Consider the following 20,520-nt stretch of genomic DNA (forward strand, 5'->3'; position numbering starts at 1 on the left):
ACACATCGAGCCCAACGGGTTACTTATGCCCACATAACAATAATTTCAACTTGTAACACGTACAGCATTAGGGATAGAGAACAACTCGGAGGTGCAAGGAGACACAGACAAGCTGAAAGGCAGCCACACGATGAGCTGGCACTTGCAATCACCCAAGCTCTGCGGTCCACTATATAGGGAGGTGTTCTCAGTCGATTACTGAGCGTTTACACTCAGACAGCACCTGACTTCGGTGGTGATTGGTAGCTAAGCAGCGCTGAGTCTTAATAGTGCTTGCGTGGGTGACCACCATGAATTACTGTTGTCAAGCTGGGGGGCTACGCTGTGGGCAGGCAGCAGATGGCAGTATGCAGAACATTGCTGTACTGTCTACGCTCTGCACATTCACCAACCGCGACTGTCTAGCACGGCGAAGTACTGGATTGCCATGCTCCATTAACCTGCAAGGCATGCGGAGGCCATGATCTAGCAGTGCACTGACACTAAGATGTGTACAAGTACAATAGAAGGCTTACATGTTGGTGCCAGGACGCCATTGATGATGTGGATGGCACCGCTGGTCGCCATGAGATCACTTTCAACCACCTTCTTTCCGTTGACCAGAAACGAGCCATCTTTCTGTAAATGTAAGACGTAAAATAAATTAAACGATTCGCAATCAAATAAAACAGAATGGCTTCCACCCGTAGTTCACGGCGTGCATAGTGATGTGCGCTCAGTTGACGGGCTTTTTATTCGCTTGTTAAAACTTTCCCCAAAATGTATTCCGACTGTGCTATCGGCACCATATAATGGGTTGTATCCCATTGGGAACGCTTACAAAGGGGAGTAATCGCGTATCTTAAAGAGCGGCCCGCATAAGTAGATTTCACATAATTTCTCATGAGATCCATTTAAGTGACCTTTAAAAAAATCCATACACTAGGGATACAGCCTTTCACTTTGGCAGTCAAACTGATATAATTATTTATAAAGATGGAATTTGCCAAATTAAGCGATAGGCCAATTTTAATTTGATGGGCTATTATTGCAGTCATCTTTGGCAGGAGCTGAGACCATCACTTCGCTACATTTGAGAGTGTGGCTTCAACGTGGACGGATGACACCCAGATTGACCCAGGGCCTCAGTAGTTGCCAGCTTATCGTTCTGACTCACAAGCCACCTCAATGTCATCATCAGCTATTATCTAGCCACTGTTGGATGAAGGCTGCCCCAAGCCACCACCATCTCTCAAAGACGTGGAATGTAACAATCTGCCTGGCTCTTGTAATAATACAATTAAATCACTCAATTTTCACAGTCGATGTCCTCTCTCAGGCATATTTCCTACCATGGCTGCCCCTCTAAAACTAAACTAAACTTTTTATTTCACCAGGTAAGGTGAGCTATGCAACTCTTGTTCAAAAGCGACCTGGTTATCACAAATGATAACTCAACGAAGTGGCTTGTCGCGGGGAAATTTAGAGCAGCGACCTACTCTGAACGCGTGTTTCTAAATGGGCAGGGAAAAACCGGAGGACCCGGCGAAAAATCCATGCGACCACGGGGAGAACATGCAAACTTCAAATATACAACAGGCACCAGGGTCGGGATCGAACCCAAAACCTCCTGCATACCAGGCGAGGTAGTTAACATATCACCACTGGCCATCAACCCTTTCGTGGCGTGTCCTACCCAAGCCCTCTTGCTTTTCTTCACAGTCAATACGATATATTTCAGTATAACACGTAGGCTTTTCAACACAGCGGTGTGCTGTACAAGTGACGAATTGGCCACGTTCTGTTTACGTGACAACCCTTACTAGTTTGCCATGTCGGGTGGTGGCTGGTATAACGACATATTTGTATATTTACGCGATCGCTTTGGCAGACTATGATTAGACTTTAAGAGGCAAAGTAAATATGATTTTAAGCAATTTCACATGAACCCCCCCCCCAAAAAAAATACTTATGAACGATACATTTCACTCCTGGACGTTCCCTAATTCACGCGCTCATCTTGCTGCCCTTCAGCGTAAGCCCCAAGCAGGCAGTGCCCTCCGACTCTCCGCCGCGCCTGTCGCTGCGTGCACCTCTAAAAACGTGCTCCGTGTGGTCGCGCGCACTCACGCTGCTTTCGATCTCGAGCAGGCCTCCGTGCAGGGTCCTCAGCACGTTTTTGGCCCCGCCGACGATGCCTCCGCTCACGAGCACCTCGCTAGCCAGGTGGAAGTTAAGAAGGGATTCCAGCTCCTTGGGATTGCCTGTGGGGACGCGCACGTGGACGCCCGGGGTTTCAGAGTTTGCTTACCCGCGGCCGATGCAGAGGCTCGTTTAATAATTATGAGCACATGTCCAGATTCGAACTCAGGATGTCAGCGATGCTGGCTCAGGGCTCTCAGCTTTGAGCCACCCTGAATCAACATCGTATAAACGAAGCAAACATCTATTTAAAAAAATAAATGATGTCGCTGACCCGTGACAATTCATCAAATTGTGCGGTCCGGGATATGCAGTGGTGAATCATTGCACGCTCCCCCTCCTACGATGAGCCCTGGGCAGCCTTTCGAAAGAAGCAAATCAAACTCCACGGAGCTATTCAGCGTGGTTGAAGTTTGCTGGTAAGTGTTCATAATCATAATAATAAACTGTTCAATTACCTGCTTTAGCCGCATATGCAGTGGCAAATTTGGGAAACTCAGACTGGGTCACTTGTGTCTGCTGACCCCAAGTTCTGACTTCAGCACAATGAATTCCCTGGGGACTCTGGATTGCATAACGCATGGCTCAGACCGGTGGAATGTGTACAGGATTGCATAAAACACTTTAGGGGTCACCCTTAAGAATAACGCACTATGGGGAAAAGTACTCTTTTACCTTAGGCAATGTCTTTTAAAGGTGCCAGTATAGAAACCTTAGATATTTCACTTAAGCGCAACACTTAACTAAAATGTTTCTCTTACATTAAGGGAATTTGACTTCAGGGTGTCACAATGAACGCCTTTAAGAGTTTAACTAAATGCCTTGATACACTCGTCCAATTGTATGGCGTGTCATTGGAAATTGTCGCTGCCAATTAATTTTCTCTCCAGGAACATGAACATGGATGGCATAGAATTTGGCAACTATTGCCGAAGAAGGTTGCCCTAAAATTACCTTCGTGCACGATGACCTTCACGCAACGTAAGAATTTTCTCCTTTCAATAAAAACCCAGCTCTGAGACTTTGCCCAGATCTGTGAGAATCAAACCCGCTGGGGCTGCCACTCATCCAGGAAATGGGAGTGCAGAAAGTGTGGGTTGTGTGAAACAATCTGAGCGGAGCTTTTGAGCGTCATTGCCTTCACGTGCGTGCTGTGTTTCCTCCCGGTGCTCCGATTTCCTACCCACGCACAAATCACTTTTAAAGGAAACTCAGGATTTCGTGAATTGGGAAATAATTGTTTTTGTTTATTTAATTGTGTTATTAAGTGCAAAGGAAAATTGAGGTATTGTATTCGCTGTTTTTTTTACTTTGTTGCACAAAGCGGCGATTTCTTCAGGGGTCCCCTGGCGCAGAGCGAGGACTGTTGGCTGCGGAAGATCGGTGTGGCAAGCGCCTACCACGTGCGGTGACGTCAGTGGCATGGCTAGTCAGTGTGCAGGCGGTGCAGCCGCGGGAGGGGAAAGGTGGATGGGGGGGAGGTGGTGGGGGTGGGGGGAACGAAGTGACGGATGGAGGATTCCGTTCTGAGCAGAAGGGGCCCAATGCCAATGGCGCAAACTCGACACAGCCGAGGTAAGTGCCAGTCTGCATTGGCAATCAAAGCACTTTGGTGGGGGGGGGGGGGGCTCGTAAAACTCTGGCAGTTTCGCGAGCCCACGCCAGACAGAAGCAGAGGGTGTTTGTGAAATCGTGGGCACTATTTGCTCATGAAAATAAAAATAAAACTTTAGTGGGAACAAATGTTTCTCTGCGTCTCTCCTCCATATTTATGATTTCAGGGCAATATGAGACTCGCCCTGTCAGCATTACTTTCACTTTCACGGGGTGGGGGGTCAATGAACGCGCTGCGAATCTCCACAGCAATTAAACCCCTCCCCCTCCCCCCCAAAAATTGCTGTGGTCACAAAAAGTGATACACTTTAACCTTACAGAACGCAATGGAAATATAAATACCGTTACGCATAGTGGATTATTTTTTTATTATTTTAATGCCTTGTTTGTGTTGCGTGTGTATTTGTGCTGTAGCTTTCATTCCGTTAGTTCTAAAGGTAACGTCTAATTATTAAAATTGTCAGAACTTTGTGAGTTCACTGCTGAATGATGGCCTCCCCACACGGTCACGTGGTTTGTTTGACCATACTTCACCGTGCTGGTTAATGTGCATACACTCAATAAGCAATGCATGCATTGTTGGAGTGCAAGACTTGATTTTCATTGCTCAAGTGAAGTTTGCTCACAATACAATATGTAACAACACAATATAAAAGTTTTCAATGTGTGGTATCTAAATGTGACCTCACATCAAGACGCATGATTAACAAAGGCTGGATGGTTCTTTAACAAAAAAAAAATGTGTTATATAAATATTCTTAGGTTTTTTCGGTAAAGTCACGTAGGTAAAAAATTAAAATTAATAAAAGTAAAATAAAAAAAGGCTCAGTCCTTTGTTATGTAGACTAGCCGTAGTCTCAAGCCGCACCAACCTTACCATAATAATAAAAAGGGGGCCTGTCCTGACTCATCCCCCCCCTCAACCAGTATATATACGGGGTAGTATCTCTTGGAATTTATCATTTACTTGATACAGCAAGCGTGCTGTGACGGTTCCACCTGAAGACGGAGGCTTGTGTTGCCTCCGAAACGTCGTGATTTATATTTTTTATTTTATTTTACTTTTATTAATTTAAATTTTTTACATACGTGACTTTACCGTAAAAAACCTAAGAATATGAATCCTTGCAGTCACGAAAGCTTCAAATCTAGGGTTATATAAACTCTGCATTGATTCGTGTTTAGGGAAGTCTGCCACAGTGGTGTAATGGTGAGTGGCACACTGGACTTGCAATCCAGGGGCTGCCGGTTCAATCTCCTGGCGTGACAGCTGAAAGAATGCTGCAAATGTCCGAAATCCTGCCTCTCTCCACCCAGCAGTCTAAATGGGTACATCACAGTCATTCGGCGGGATATGTGTGATGGGTTAAAATGTGGGTACTCTCACCTCTTACAAGATGTGTTGGCCAGCATGAACGAGTCTAATAAAATACGCTCTAGACTGGGGGGAGGGGGGATCTACAACTGCCTCTAGTAGACACTCTTCTGCCAGCAATGGCACGAGTGGAGAAATTGCAGGTCTCCACCTTTGCCTTTTATTGCAACAAGCTGAAGTCTTTGCGGCGTCTTTCGATCATTACCGACACAAGAGAATAACAGCGTGGTGGCAAAGAGTAAGGTTCTTGAAGCCATTAAAGCTGAGCAAGGAAGAGAGAGAGAGAGGTTGTAAATCGTAACGACGTGCTTCGTGTTGAAAGAGAAGGTGCCCGTCGCATCGAACGACACACCCGAGGCAAACGCACCCTTTAGCCTGTTCAGCTCGGCCTTCGGCAGAGCAGCAAAGGCCTCGTTTGTTGGAGCGAAGAGAGTCAGGCGACCGCCACTTCGAAGTTTTTCCGTGAGCCCCGCGGTCCTTATCAGCTCGACCAGAGTGCTGCGGGGGATGAAAGCCACAAAATAAAAGCAAAGGGCGCCGCACGTGAAAGCCATTTGTGTGCCTCTCGCAGTCTGGGAATACTTAGCGGGGGGTTAATGTGCGGCAGCTGCATATTTTGTACAGCTCGGGGAGGTTGGAGATCAAGCGGCTCTCCCATTGGGGTTTTAATTAGAATATCAGTCAGGATTAATGATGGCGCTGGACTGCGGGCTGCAGGTTCACGTTTGTTCGTGGGGCTCAGCGTCGAGGGCTTGTGCCGTTGTAAGAATAAGTTGAGGTTGGGCCTCTTTTTGGTTTTTATTGCAAACGTATGGTTGGTCGTAATTATTGTTGCCCAGGGTTCGTGTAATTTCAATTACTTATTACAATAAGCAGAGGCTAAAAATATGTGCCACCATTGTGAATAACAAACACCGCCTTGTAATTGAATTATACAACAGGTCAATGTGTTAGGAAATCGACCCTTTGCATAACAGAATATAATTGGTTTAGCTTGAGTAATAATAATTTTCATTACATTTCGCAACTAAATACCTACGTGTATCAAGCTGCTGTACAAAGAAAGCATATATATTAACAGAGACAGCACATTCGGATAAAATGCATATGGCATTCCCACCACCACCATCACGCTGCGACTGCTACTACCGTTGCTTTTCTCAAGAGCGGAGCTCGAAGGTTTGGGAGGTTCTGTACTAGTTGAATTAAGGAATCTGGTAATTGAGTATGGCTTCATGGTGTGGCATTGCTCTATGATTCGTGTTAGACACCGGGTGAAATGTCACGCCTTGGCCAATGTAAACCAGTAGCGTAATCGCTTCACTGTTTTAATCAAGATGTACATGTGGCTCAGCGAGTTTGGCATTCTTCGCGATCATTAAATCATAGATCGCACGCGCACACACACACACATGGGGCTTCATTTCTGCCGGGTCTGTCCAAATCGGCGACCCGGAAAATAGTTGCGCACCCAGAAGGCCACATCCATCATACTATTAAACTATGAACTATTTTTCATTTTACCAGGTAAGGTCCACTGAGCTATGTAGCTCTTTTTCAGAAGCGACCTGGCCACAAACGATAGCTCAACGAAGTGGCTTATCACGTGGGAATTGACAGCAGCCAAATACTCTAAACGCGTGCTGATTCTAAATGTGGAGGGAAAATCCGGAGGACCTGGAGAAAAATCCACACGATCACGGGGAGGACATGCAAACTCTAAATCTACAGCAGGCATCAGGGTCGGCATCGAACCGACCGCCTCCTGTACACCGGGCGAGGTAGTTAACATCTCGCCACCGCTCGCGGCTTGTGGCTTCTACTCGGCACGTGGCAACCACACCAGTCCGACCGACGGCCCGGGATAATATTGAGGGAAAGACGAAGTCGTGCCTGATGGCACGCTCACCTGAAGCGACGATCTGCCTGCAGAATCTCGAGAAACGAGCGTTCGGGGACCTGGATGAGTTTGTTGATCACGTGTAAGATTCCCAGTCGGCCCTCCTTGCCCATGTTGGAGACGCAAGAGTTTTCGATGCAGATTGCCTGCAAGAAATCCCCGTTAGTGTGACGATGTTAAATGGCCATCAATCAACATTTTGCTGCTTAATATCATTCCTCACACGAGTGTCAAACATTTCCCGGATGTGCCGACGGAATTAAGAAGCAAGACTGTGCAGTGCGCTGCCCTGCTTTTTGCGTTTAGCTCCTTGTCCTTCACCCGTGCCTCCAATTAGCACGGCTGGCTACGTACGATGCGAAAGAAGCTCAACATACGTAGGTAGACATAGGGGCCGTCCATAAATGACGTCACGCGATTTTGGACGATTTTTGACCCCCCCCCCCACGTCACATGGCGTCACAAAATGTCAGACCCCCCCTTAAATATGACGTCACAAAGCTCTGCCCCCCCCCCCAAATAAAACATGCTTCAAATCGCTTTAAACTATTGTCATTGTAGTGCGTTTTTAATGTGGCGCTACACTCTGATGTTGTAGGAGAAAACATTTATTAAAAAGTCTATTTGATTAAGTAGAACGTGTTGTCTATATTTATTTAAAGTTGCGCATTTTGATGTGACGTCACACTTTTCAAACACCCCCCCGCCCCTCGTCACACATCGTCACAAATGTCTGACCCCCCCCCCCCCAGGTGCGTGACGTCATTTATGGACGGCCCCATACATACGTAGGCAGTAGCATGCGTGAGCTTAGGATCACAACAAGTGTCCAAGACCACCAATAACTTTGCATCCACAGGGCCTAGGATGCAACTCAACATTCAGAATTTATTGTTTTTAAGGTCACGCCTGCTGGTTTTATTTTGCTGCCCGTTCAACCGAGGCACTGCGAGTTTAAAGACAATCGCTCAACACTTTCTGGTTGCTCAACGGAGTTGAAGCATAGAGTCATAGTCGAGGCAGTGAGTCGTAGTCGAGGCTTAGAGTCGAGGCTTCGAGTCGTAGTCGAGGCATAGACGCACAGAAGACGTGGAGTTGATACCGAGCGAAACTGTGAATATGAACAGCTTCGAATGAGATCGTCAGCCGTTGACTTTGACACTTAAAGCAACGAATTGGGAGGAGGGAGATCCAGGAAAACTGAAACTTTCACTTTCCCATTTGCATTGTGAGTGGCACCCTAATTGTGGGGAGGGGGGGGGGTAAACTAACAATGCAGACCATCTCGTGTATTGCGACACCGTAGTATGCTTAAGATATACGAAGTATTTGACAAAGTTTCACACGTAGGCTTTCAAGAACGATATCATCCATAATCCAGGTTTTTTTGGGGTAGATCGCGTAAAAAAATGAATGAGTCGTTAAAACCGGTCACGTAAACAGAACGTGCCAATTCGTTACTAGTACAGCACACCACATTCATTCATCCCCCCCACCACCCACGTTGCTCATGAAGTGCTCACAAGTGATGCCATCACATCTACCCCTCTATTTAAGTAACGAAACAAGATGATGTCTCCACAAATCTGGCTGTCACCTGATGAAGCTAGTTGTAATTACTGACGAAAAACGTCGTACTCAGATTGTAAATGTTGTGGGTTTACTCTCCAACACTGTACTAGTAACGAATTGGCACGTTCTGTTTACGTGACAAACCTTCCTAGTTGGTTGTGTCGGGTGGTGGCGGGTTTAACGACACATTTACATATTTACACGGTCTAACCTAAAAAAAACCTCTACTCTATTTGACAAAGGTTTGAAGGAGGTGGATTTTTATCCTCGTCGTAAATTCCGATGGATTTTTTCCCGAGGAACTTTTATGAAACACACGAAAGACCCATTCGTGTTAATGTTCAGCATTGCTTCTGCATTCTGTCTTGTATTCGACAAGCTCTCAGTGGGACGTAAATACAGAATACACCTTACCGGGGTATTCATTAAAATAAACACTGCAAAAGGAACATTTTATGTTGTCAAATGCCGTGATACAATGTTTGGTTTTTTTAAAGTGGCAATGCTGTACCATGTGCCAAGTGGCGATGTATATTCCAATATGGCTCAAGAGTAATGTTTATGGATGGGACATTTGATAGTTTGAACTGCAAAACATTGTCAGGAATTGAAGACATGTGGTGGGGAAAATTGCATTCAGCACAGTTACAATTGGGAATTGATGCACAGCAGAATATTAATAATTTGTATTTCTAAAGGGAAAAAAAAACACATCCATATGAATCTATTTATTCATTATACATGTTCGTGTCACCTTTTCACTACTTATAATACTGTTAGTTTATGGAAAATTGTTCGTCCAATAATTCAATTTTAGTAAATATATGAGCAATGTCGTAGAAATCTGAGCATTGGACACACACTCACAGTTCCTCTTTGTCAAATGCAAGTTACTGGACATCTGTGAAATAGAGCTTCATAGCTCATCGGATTCCTCCTCCAGTCTAAATACATATTTTGATTCTGAAGTTTGTTTTGGAGAGCGAGTGGCCTGACCTGGCGAGCAGGCAAAGGTTATTTAATGGAGTGATTGACGAGTTATGATTGTTTGCTAGGGACATCTGTTGATGGAGAATTGAATTACAGTGCTTTAATAATAATAATACTACTACTGCTATTGTCTTATTGAAAGATACCTGTTGTTATGATCGCCATACCCACGATTGATGCGCTGAAAGATGTTCGAATGCTTGTACAGAAGTCCACTTTCAACTCAAGAACAAAAAGCGGAGCAAGGATTAGCCCCCGTGCAGACGGTCACTTTCCTGCGTGGACAGCTACATTGGTGGGGCTATGGACAATAAAGCGCCTACCGAAGCTAGTCTCATCTTCACGATGTTTACGTATTCTTGGTTCTTTCGGTAAAGTCACGTAGAAGGGAAATAATAATATAAATATAAAAAATAAAAATTCTCACGACGTTTCGACTGCAACACAAGCAATCATCATCGCAATTGTAAACAATTGCAACGTGACGCTGTTGGAACAAACAAACAAACAAAAATGTCGTGTATATTATTGATGGACAAGCGCTTAAAGGTCAATTTCGTCCGGGGTCGAATGTTCACGCGCCTCTTGTGGGTCAGCATGCTGTTCAGGGATTCAATTCTCATGGAAAATTATCGAGGCTCCTCCCACTCATGAGCCACTCCCCACTCACACACCCCTGGCAGTAGCGGGGGAGGGGGCTGGCAAATATTTTCTGTAACTCAGCCTCGGACAACTCCAGCAAAAATGAAGCTGGCGGGTGGGGGTGCGGTGGTGCGGTGGTGTGCAGTGTGATCCCCGAACTTTTCTGTAGATGAAGATGCGGATCTTCTTTCCGCCCAGGGTCTCGAGCTCCTGTCCGTTGTAGAGCTGGTATAGCGAGACCTGCCCCTTGATCACGTGGTTCTTGAGCAGCTCCGCGATGTCGTCGGACAGCTCGAAGATCGTGGTGTCTTGACGCGGTCAACAAAAAATAAACAACAAATAAAAACAACTCGTCAGTTCAGCCGCTCGGCAGGAAAGGCGACCGTTGGAAAGGCGACGCTCGATCTCAACGTGGAATAAAGAGCCAAACCGCAATGGCAGTGACATCAAATCTTGTCAACGACATGCAACGTGTGTGTGTCATTACATCCGCAAAAATGAATTGTGTAAAACAAATTTTCATCATCAGTTGTAATGTTTACGAATTGCAATAGAGCAACATTAGTTTTGATCTCAACAACAACGACGACCATGCCGAGAGTTTATGATCACTACTTTTATCCATGCTTCTCTGCATTGTCTGATGAGTAGAGGGCTTAGGATAACCCGGCATGTGAATGACATTCATGGCCATGGCCGAACATTGGTGGCGAGTGACATGGGAAGCAGTTCTGGGCCACCGCACCTCCACCAGCCCACGCTTATCATTTACATTTCCACACGGTAAGCCACTTCGGTGAGCTATCATTTGTGGCCAGGTTGCTTCTGAAAAATAAGTTCATACCTCAGTGGGCTTTGCCTGGTAGGATGGGGATAGTTTAGTTTTATGTTTGTATATTTTTGGGTGATTTGCCTGCCTCTCCTGTACTTTGCACTACTATTGTACTGTTTGTTGTTGTAACGTGCCCCTACTGGTCATCTGTGAAAAAGAGCTTTATAACTCATCGGATTCTTCCAGTAGAAATAAATATGCTGATTCTGGTCAAACAACCCCAATGACTCACACAGTATGGGAGGTCCCTTCATCCAGCGTTGCATTTACAAAAGGGCTCCACATTATATTATGTATTTTTATTTATTTGGATTTACAACAGTACATGTTTTATTATGGCCCCTCCAGATGGTGTTTATTCTCTCTGCATCACTGATAATCAGCATCGTGCAGCGGACAACAGCAAATTAAAAACGAGCAGCCAAAACGCAGCCCATGGAAACATTGAATAAATATACACGAGAGCCAATGTGGCTCCTCCATCTATGTATAATGTGAACAACACAGCAGTTACAGGGTCATTGCATTGTCTAAGGTCAAACAGTTTAGTCTCAAGTCTTTTTGTTTCACATTTTCACCAAGATTCTGTAGACCACGGCATTGCAGATGGCTCTGCTTGAAATTGAGAGCAACTGTTCTTGGCTCTATAGTTTTTCGTATTTCTATTATTACAACCAGTTATGTATCGCTTGATCTAATTTGTCCATATGCAAATGTATAGTAATCGGTTATTATAATCGCTCACCAAAACCGGTTGTCAGATCAAGTTCTTAATCGTGTGCCGCTCAGTATAAGTCAATGGCATAGCTGTCGAGTGTGTAAGCGGTGCAACTGCACCAAGTCTCATAGGGTATAGGGGCCTGGGTTCTGGGCTACAGAAGGGATGACATCTATATGGGACCCCCATTTGATTCCTTGCACCAGGGCAATGTCAATCACGCTATGTCCCTGATCACGGAATGTCCCTTTTTAAATCGACATCGAAAACTCATGTCTTTAGAACTGCTTATTGTGGTTAGTTTGTTGTCCTTCCCCCGCACCTCTGAATATCACGGTTGGCTACGTACGGTGCGAAAGAAGTTCAACATATATAAATACGATATAAATAATGATGATAGACAAAGGCACAGCCTTGCAATAACTTGCTCATGCTACTGCTGTCCAAAGTGCCTCCATTACATGGATCTTTAGAGAGTCCCTTTGGAGAATTGTTTGGCCTACTTGACAATGCTGGCCAGACGTCTTGGGAGAGGTTGGAATACCCGCACTTTACCCTGCCGAATGACTAACCGTGGTAAAACTGTGGTGTTACTGTGGTGTACTCATACTGCTGGGTGGACAGAGGTGGAGGGGGTGGGGTGGGGGAAGAATTATTAATAAACTTGTTGCACATGCCGTGCCAGGAGATGGAATCGAACCGGTGACATCTGTGTTGCAAGTACACATGTTCTAACCATTACACCACAGCAACCACCCTTAACAGCGGTGATGTTGATGATGAAAACAAAGTGTTGCAAAATAAAAAATAACTCAACAAATTTGTCGCAAATACTCTGCGTGTCCTTAAAAGGAAACACATCATTGGCGACGTTTCAGGCAATGACTCTTCTGCAAAGCGCATAAAATAACAATGAGTATGTACGAGCCAATTTTCCGAAAGGTCATCGATTATACATGTTTCATCTTAGGGCAGGGCCGTCGACGAATGTGTTGAGATTTTCCTTTTGTTTTGCCCGTGGTGCTTGCCAATGCCTGCACAGGCAGGAGCAGGAGGAGGAGGAGGAAGGGGGGGGGGGCCCAACGCGGGCACGCGTACCGGTGAAGGCCTCGTTCTTCGGAGCGAGGAGGGTGTACGCCTCTCCCGGCTTCAGGGAGCCCTTGAGGCCAGCCTCGGCGAACATGTCGATGAAGCTCGTGACGCCGGCCGAATCGGCCAGCTCAAACACAGACTTGGCTGTGGGGGATGGCGGTAGAGGGGGGGGGTGGCAAGGTGTGTCAAACCCACGCACATGTGCAGTGAGCAATATATATGTGAACTAAACTAAACAAAAAAATTTGCAATTAATCTCGCGGTCGTAAAAAAATACATATATATTTTGTTGCCTCTGAGCGCGAGGGGGCAAAGTGCGAAAGTAATCTGACTACCGTAAGCAAAACATGCCGCGTGCATTTATTTTCTTACGGGGCACTTTTAGTGTGGCGTTGCAACGCGATATTAAGTAAGATGGATTTTGTCGCGAAACAGCGCTGCAGTCGGTGATTTCACTTTGGCCGCCTTTGTTAAGCGTTTGAATGAACTTATTTTACCTAACTGTTAACAATTGTATTAACATGCACATTGTCAGAGGCTTGATGGATTATTATTGATGGGGGTTTTTTTTTCAGTGGGCTAACTTACTGAAAACTAAGTGAGCTTGGTCCAAACACATGCATGTGCTGTATGTATGTTGAACTTCTTTCGCACCGTACGTAGCCAACCGCGCTAATCGGAGGTGCGGGGGAAGGACAACAAACTACAGGCAAAGAGCAGCTTCTAAAGAAATGATTTTTCAATCGAGATTTAAAAGTGCATAGCTCCAGTGGCTTCCTAATTTCAGAAAAAAAATTGCTTCGAATCACGAAGAGGGGATGATGATGGCCGATGGATAAGACCGGCGATGGAACGGTAGCCAAAGGACTTGTATAAAAGCCGGACCTCTGAACGGTCCAGGCAATCGTCATCCACCCGAAAATCAAGAGCCTCCTGAAGAGAAGAGCCCACGGGCAGAGCCATACCCCTGGCAAGGTTCGGTTCCAGCTTACATACCAGTGAAGACCAACAAGCTTCACTCAAGAAGGGCTAGAATCGCCAGTGGGAGGAGTATGGGGTGTAAGGGGCCCTTGCCCCCTTTGTGTTAGGGATTATTTGTCAATAAAAATACGTGTTGCCTCAGAGCGACTCTCTTCTAAACATTGACACACTGCATATGAATTTCGATGTAAAGCTTTCGTGACTCATCTTCTTGGTTCTTTCGCTAAAGTCACGCAGAAGGGAAATAAAAAAATACAACATAATAAAATTATTTTTTCCCTTCTACGTGACTTTACCGAAAGAACCAAGAAAACACTGCATATGTATATTGCACTTCTTTCTCACCGTACGTAGCCAGCCACCGCCGGGGGGAGAGGGAAGGGGGGTAAGAACAACAAAACTTAACGGACCCCCCTCCCCAAAAAAAAAAACTTCTGAAGCAAAGAGTCACCCGATTTGCCGAGCGCTCAAAACGGGGGGGGGGGAAGTGGGAGGATTAAATTTCCACGAACCTGAGTTGGGCACGAGAACATCGTCGATGAGGTGCACCACGCCGTTGCGTGCGAGCACATCCTTCTTGGTGACGATGGCCTTGCCGTTGAGCGTCAGCTTGTCGCCGTCGCAGCCGACCGTCAGAGGCGTCCCCTCCAAACTCTCGAGATTTGCGTTGCTCAGCACGGCCTCGGAGCACTGGAGGCTGTCCACCATGTGGTTGTTGAGCAGGGCTGTGCACGTGGATGCGGGGTGTTGGGAGGGGGGGTGAGACGCGTGAACGCATTGTTCGAGAGGCGAGCAGAGCGCTGCACTTATTGTTGCGTCCGGCTCGCTGTCGTTCGATGTGCACGTTTGGCTGTGCACGGTACGAGAGAAGCTCACGTTGCTCGATGGTTTAGGAGACACTGTGTGTTCGAAGAACAGCGCAGGCACGGCAGGCACGGCTGTTCACGAACGGAGAATGAACGAGTCGGCCTTTTTTAAAATCCTTTATATTAAGTTCGCTTGCTTGCTTAGGACCGTGCAAATCTTTCGGTCGTTTTTTAACCCACTTCCCGTGATCCAATCGAGCTGACATTTTGCACACAGACTCGTTGTGCGAGACAATTAATGTTCGTGAAATTTTTTTTCCAAAATTTTACACTTATTAGGACAAAAATATTATATTTAATTACCAATTGCTTAATGGTGCAATGCAATCATCTGACCCATAGGTGGCAGCCATCTCAAGCCAGAGGACGAGAGGGACTCTAGCCGCCACGCATATAAAGGATTTATTGTGAAAAACTTTGTTTTTACGGGTTATACTTATTTAATGTGGCGAAGTGCGATCTGCTAATCGTACAGCCGCCAATCGCTGCCCATTGCGTGTGTGTACGCTGAACTTTTTTTGCACCGTACGTAGCCAACCGTGCTAATGGGGGGGGGACAAACTAAACACAAAAAGAATCTGTTCTAAAGAAATTAGTTTTCGATCTAAAAGTGCATCACTCAAGTGGCTTCCCGACAATGTACACTTACACACAGGAGGTTACCATTCTGATTGTATTTAACTCATCATGCCACATTGATTGGATTATTCGTCGCAACTTACAGTTATAACGTCAAGCGCTCCTCAGATGCCATCCAGAAGTGAGACTTAATAATTGACGATAATAATTTTGCACAGTTGGTATTCGCGTTCTTTTCATCGCGTTCGGCGATCACGAATGCGTCATTGTCACGGACGGGTTTCGTCTGCAGCTAGGGGGGAGGGCAATGTTGCCGTGTGGTTGTTAGCCGCTGAGGTGATCTGCTGGTCATTTTTCAAATCTGGCAAATTTGCAGTGACTACTCTCTCTGGTTTTCGAACAATGTCACGGGAACTTTTGACGCCCACCGCGACACAGAAAGCGTGTTTATCGTTGCCATCCTGAACAGGTGATCGCTAACAACGCTTGTCCTAACGATATCTGAGACTAAATGGCGGTTCTTGGCATTTTAACAATGGCGTCCATCACCTTTGGAGTGGAGCAATGGCACCCTCGTCATGAGTTCGATTCTCAGGCATGGCTAACATCGGTGGCCAGCGATATCTGAACCTGTCCTGGTCACTATAGTTGGGAGTTTGACTTCTCTATTGGGGGTGGGGGGGGGGGCCTTGACTCCCCCGTGCCCCCCCCCGCAAACTCCGCCCTTGCTGGCCACCCTCTTCACCAGCCTGCATTGACCAGCGTGGTGAAGTATGGTCAAAAAACCATCACGGCCAAAATGGCGTGGAGAGTTTTTCACCCAGACGTGCATTGACAAGGGCCTGCAAACTAAACCCGTTAAAATAATATTGATTATAGATTTGAAGTTTTCGTGAATGCAAGAATCCATACTCTTTGGTTTTTTCGGTAAAGTCACGTAGGTAAAAAATATAATAAATAAATAATTAAAACAACTCAATTAAATCACGACGCTTAAGTGGTTGTGCTTTCGCTACGTTGTCCCCACCTGAAGACGGACGCTTGTGTTGTGCCCGAAACGTCGTGATTTAATTTAGTTGTTTTCATTTTTTATTTTTTTTATTATTTTACCTACGTGACTTTACCTAAAAAACCAAAGAGTAGAAACAATATTAATTAGGAAAGCTTAGATGGCAGCGACTTTTAATTATTATTATTATTATTCTTTTATTATTATTTTTATTTTTAAACAAGATTCCTCTACCTTTCAGTGCAATGGGATCGGACAAGATCCTCTGCAGGACTTCAGTGGGGAGCTTCTCGAAGGCCTCGTTGGTCGGAGCGAAGAAAGTGACGGCGCCGTCCTTCTCCAGGTCGTCCAACAGGCCAGCCTCTGCCACTGCAGCCTGGAGAACGCACAGCGGGGAGGGTGTGTGTGGGTGTGTGTGGGGGAGTGTGTGTGTGAGAGTGTGTGTGTGTGCGGGGGGGGGGAGTGTGTGTGTGTGTGTTGGGGAGTGTGTGTGTGTGCGTGGGAGTGTGTGTGTGTGTGGCAGAGTGTGTGTGTGTGTGGGAGTGTGTGTGTGTGTGTGGGAGTGTGTGTGCGTGTGTGGGGGGGGAGTGTGTGTGCGTGTGCGGGGGAGTGTGTGTGTGTGTGGGAGTGCGTGTGGCAGAGTGTGTGTGTGTGTGTGGGAGTGTGTGTGTGTGTGCGGGGGTGCGGGTGTGTGTGTGTGCGGGGGGGGGAGTGTGTGTGTGTGTGCGGGGGAGTGTGTGTGTGGGTGTGTGTGCGGGGGAGTGTGTGTGTGCGTGTTATAAAAATAATTACGAAACGTGCGGTTAACATCTACATGCACTGTTGCGGTCCCATAGTGGCAATGGCGATGTGCTCCCCTCCTTACTTCAATGTACAAGCGGCCATGGTGAAACACATTTTTGTAAATATTTTACTCTCTTGACTATTCTTCTTGTGCTTCACCGTCCCACACTGGCCAGGCATGGTAAGGTATGGTCAAGCAACCCCTCGTGACCAAAAGGTGTGGGGAGGCCTTGTTACAGCAGTGCATTGATACGCAGCTTCTTATACTGGTAGGAACCACCTGGTTCCACCAGCCCACAGGGGATTATTGTGTCCGTCCGTCGTGCAGGGAGGGGCTCGGTGGAGAGGGAGGGGCTGGGTGGGGAGGGGAGGGTGGGGAGGGGCTGGGTGGAGAGGGTGGGGCTGGGTGGGGAGGGGAGGGGCTGGGTGGGAAGGGTGGGGAAGGGCTGGGTGGGGGGTGGGAGGGGTGGGGCTGGGTGGGGAGGGTGGGGCTGGGTGGGGGGTGGGAGGGGTGGGGCTGGGTGGGGAGGGGCTGGTCACCCCGTGGTGCCCTTATAAAACTCAACATTTAACCTACTCACGCCGGCTTGTGCCCGCCCTCACAGTCGGGCATATTTGCGGAATACACCACGCCGCCGTTGACCCTGGCCATTGACCGAGCAAACCCAATGTTCCTACCAGCTCCCTCCGCAGGAATGTGTTATATTATTCTATTATTATTATTAAGTTGCATTACGTATTTGAGATTACCGCAGAGTAGGTGGTAAGTGCTCGTGCGTGTGTGCGCGCCTCTGAGTGGGTGCTTGTGCGCGTGCTTTTCGCGTGTCACTTGAGCAATGTTGGCACAACAACAGACGGGGCTTTAGAAGTAAAATAACTTCCAAGCCGATGGTGACCTTCAGATAACCCGATTAGTTATCGGAAAGTAAGATGTTCTTAAGGCATGCCGTTTTTTGACGTTTAAATATATATTTTTTCTCATGCAACAGCTCTCATTAGTACGCGTTCAGATAAACTGTTTACTCATGATTAAAACATGGTTCAGGAGTTACAATTTTTTTCAATGTACAGTCATTAATAAATCCGTTGCTGAATCAACGCATCAGCAGCTCATGTTAGTCGCGGGCATGGTTCAATGTGGGTTGATAAAGGGAGGCCCAGGACTGCTTCAGATGTCACTCAGATTTGAGTTCAGGTCATCGGGTTCATAGCGCAGCGCCCTCGGCAGCTTGCCACTGCTCCGCCCTGATGAGACTATTTACTTATCAGATAAAAAAAAGCGGCGAAGCGTAGACAAAGACTGTTGATAAAATTATTTCGTACGGTTGAAGTTGACCCAAGATTCGTTTGAAAGACATTCCTTAACAATAACCACTGATTTTAGCCACGGCTGGGAATTAAACTCAGGTAGTTGGTTTCAGAGCACAGTGTGTGCTTACCAATGGACTACTGCTGGACCCCTGGTATGGGTAGATTGTAAAAGATTTGCATCACCATGGCTTACAATACACGTGAGTGTGGAAGTTCTAAGTATCGTATCATTGGCAAAGGTACACACGGTTTAGTGTGGGATCTATGAGAGGATACATCTGTACACAACTGTAAATGCTTTGTAATCGCTGGCCCATGCAAGTTTGCCCTGTGGGGCAGACCGTGGGTGCCACACGCAAGGGGATTGGCAGCAGAACGCAGCACATGAAGCACAGGCTTGAGGCCACGTACGTTTCATCACTGGCGTAAAAACGATAAACAATTGCTGTGTTGCTCCAGCAAAGCCCAACTGCGTCTGAAGGGTAGTTTTCAGGTGAGTTCTGCCTTAGGGTGCCGGAATAATTTCTGTCTGTGTTTTTGAATGTTCATTTGCTCGCCCTGAATGAGATGAAACGCTCAGAATCTCCAATTGAATATAACCTCAGCTGTTACACTGCGCCTGGCTGTATCGAGAAGTATAGCTGCCACACCTTTTCCATAAACATGCAACCCATAATGCAACGCATTTAATATGCAGTTTCCACATCTTCAAACATTGCCTCATTTTTGTCTTCTGCGGATTATGTCCATTGCTGCACCATTCATGGGCACGCTCAACTATTGCAAGATTTTAAAATAAGTCTTTCCCTCAATTTAGCTGCAAGAGGAATCTATTTTGAACCCTGACAGAATAGTGGATCACGCTGTGGTATAGCACAGCACGCAGAAGGAGCTAACGACATTATATTCATCCACGCTATGGGCACTCCTTCCCGCATGCCCTATTTGCGAAGGAATGTTCGTAACACAGCAGTCAAGCTGATGCGTATGAGATCTCAAAGCTAGAATGTTGCCAAATTTGATAAAAACCCATATTTAATGCAATGTGGATATATATATTAAAGCGATTGATGCAACTGACACCATCCATTCACTACCCTTGGCCGAGTTCGAACCAGGGTCTCAGCGGTGCCGATACCTGTGCACGCGATCTCCCGAGTCACCCGTGACATGCATTCGAGTGTTTTCCTCTAGAACTCTAAACCCTTCGACCCCGTGACCACGAGCCTGAGTCCTGGTGTCTCTTACCCGCAGCGTGGCCAGATTATCGTCCGACTCGAGGATCTGTCGCATGTTCGTGGAGGGCGGCGCGATGACCCTGTCGATCACGTGCACCACGCCGTTTGTGGCCAGGTTGTTGGGCTTGAGCAGGCGGGCACAGTTCACGGTGATGATCTGCAAGCAAGGGACAAGTCAAGTGAATTTTTTTATTCTGTTTTGGTTCGCATACCGTTGCCACCTTTCTGGCACGGACGCGCCACTGGAAAGGAGCCGTCGTCGCAGCATTACAACACTCAAACGCAACATCGACATTAGAAAGCTTATAAACAATGATAACGAAAATATATATATAGACGAACTACCTACAGTTGATTAAAATGTAAAAAGTAAAAGCAAGTTGCGGTTGTGAGACACCGCGGGCGATCTCGTGGGATTAAAAGCAACGGGGTCCGGTGGTGTCTTGAATCAGCGTGCGTTAAATAACAACAACTCACAATTGTTAAATATAACATTGGTCGTGAAAGCCTACGTGCTGTGAACAATTCACTTTTCAACACTCGTTTGTCTTTGGATGTTTATGATTAATTCGGGGGCTAAACTTGAGAAAAAAGCCGTGATGAGGGCACACACCAAAAAAAACGCCGTTTGCATGTTTTTGCAAATCGTCCTTTATTCCCAATCTGGCCTTGTACCTCCAGCGTTTGTGAAAACCACTCGGGGCAATGTGGCCCGTGTCCAGAAGGGTAACATCCGTGATCACGACGCAACCTTAGAACCGTTCAGTTACAAATCGCATTTGCGAATGTGACCGCATCTCTCACGGACGCGTTTCATAGCTGTCAACCCCTTATCAG

At 46.5% G+C, this 20,520-nt stretch overlaps 1 protein-coding gene across 1 annotated transcript in view; it reads right to left on the minus strand.

The window, feature by feature from the left end:
* Positions 1–20,520, minus strand: part of LOC144937650 (transforming growth factor-beta-induced protein ig-h3-like) — a 47,034-nt gene that overhangs the window by 14,408 nt on the left and 12,106 nt on the right. The window contains exons 6-14 of the mRNA XM_078865032.1: positions 19,694–19,840; positions 16,586–16,727; positions 14,410–14,622; positions 12,923–13,060; positions 10,434–10,582; positions 7,080–7,216; positions 5,538–5,668; positions 2,110–2,243; positions 516–618 (exon numbers count right to left, since the gene is read on the minus strand). Coding sequence (XP_078721158.1) covers positions 516–618; positions 2,110–2,243; positions 5,538–5,668; positions 7,080–7,216; positions 10,434–10,582; positions 12,923–13,060; positions 14,410–14,622; positions 16,586–16,727; positions 19,694–19,840 — 1,294 coding nt within the window. The remainder of the gene's footprint in view (positions 1–515; positions 619–2,109; positions 2,244–5,537; positions 5,669–7,079; positions 7,217–10,433; positions 10,583–12,922; positions 13,061–14,409; positions 14,623–16,585; positions 16,728–19,693; positions 19,841–20,520) is intronic.

The sequence above is a fragment of the Lampetra fluviatilis genome, chromosome 19 (assembly GCF_964198595.1).
Source record: "Lampetra fluviatilis chromosome 19, kcLamFluv1.1, whole genome shotgun sequence".
NCBI classification, from domain to species: Eukaryota; Metazoa; Chordata; class Hyperoartia; order Petromyzontiformes; family Petromyzontidae; genus Lampetra; species Lampetra fluviatilis.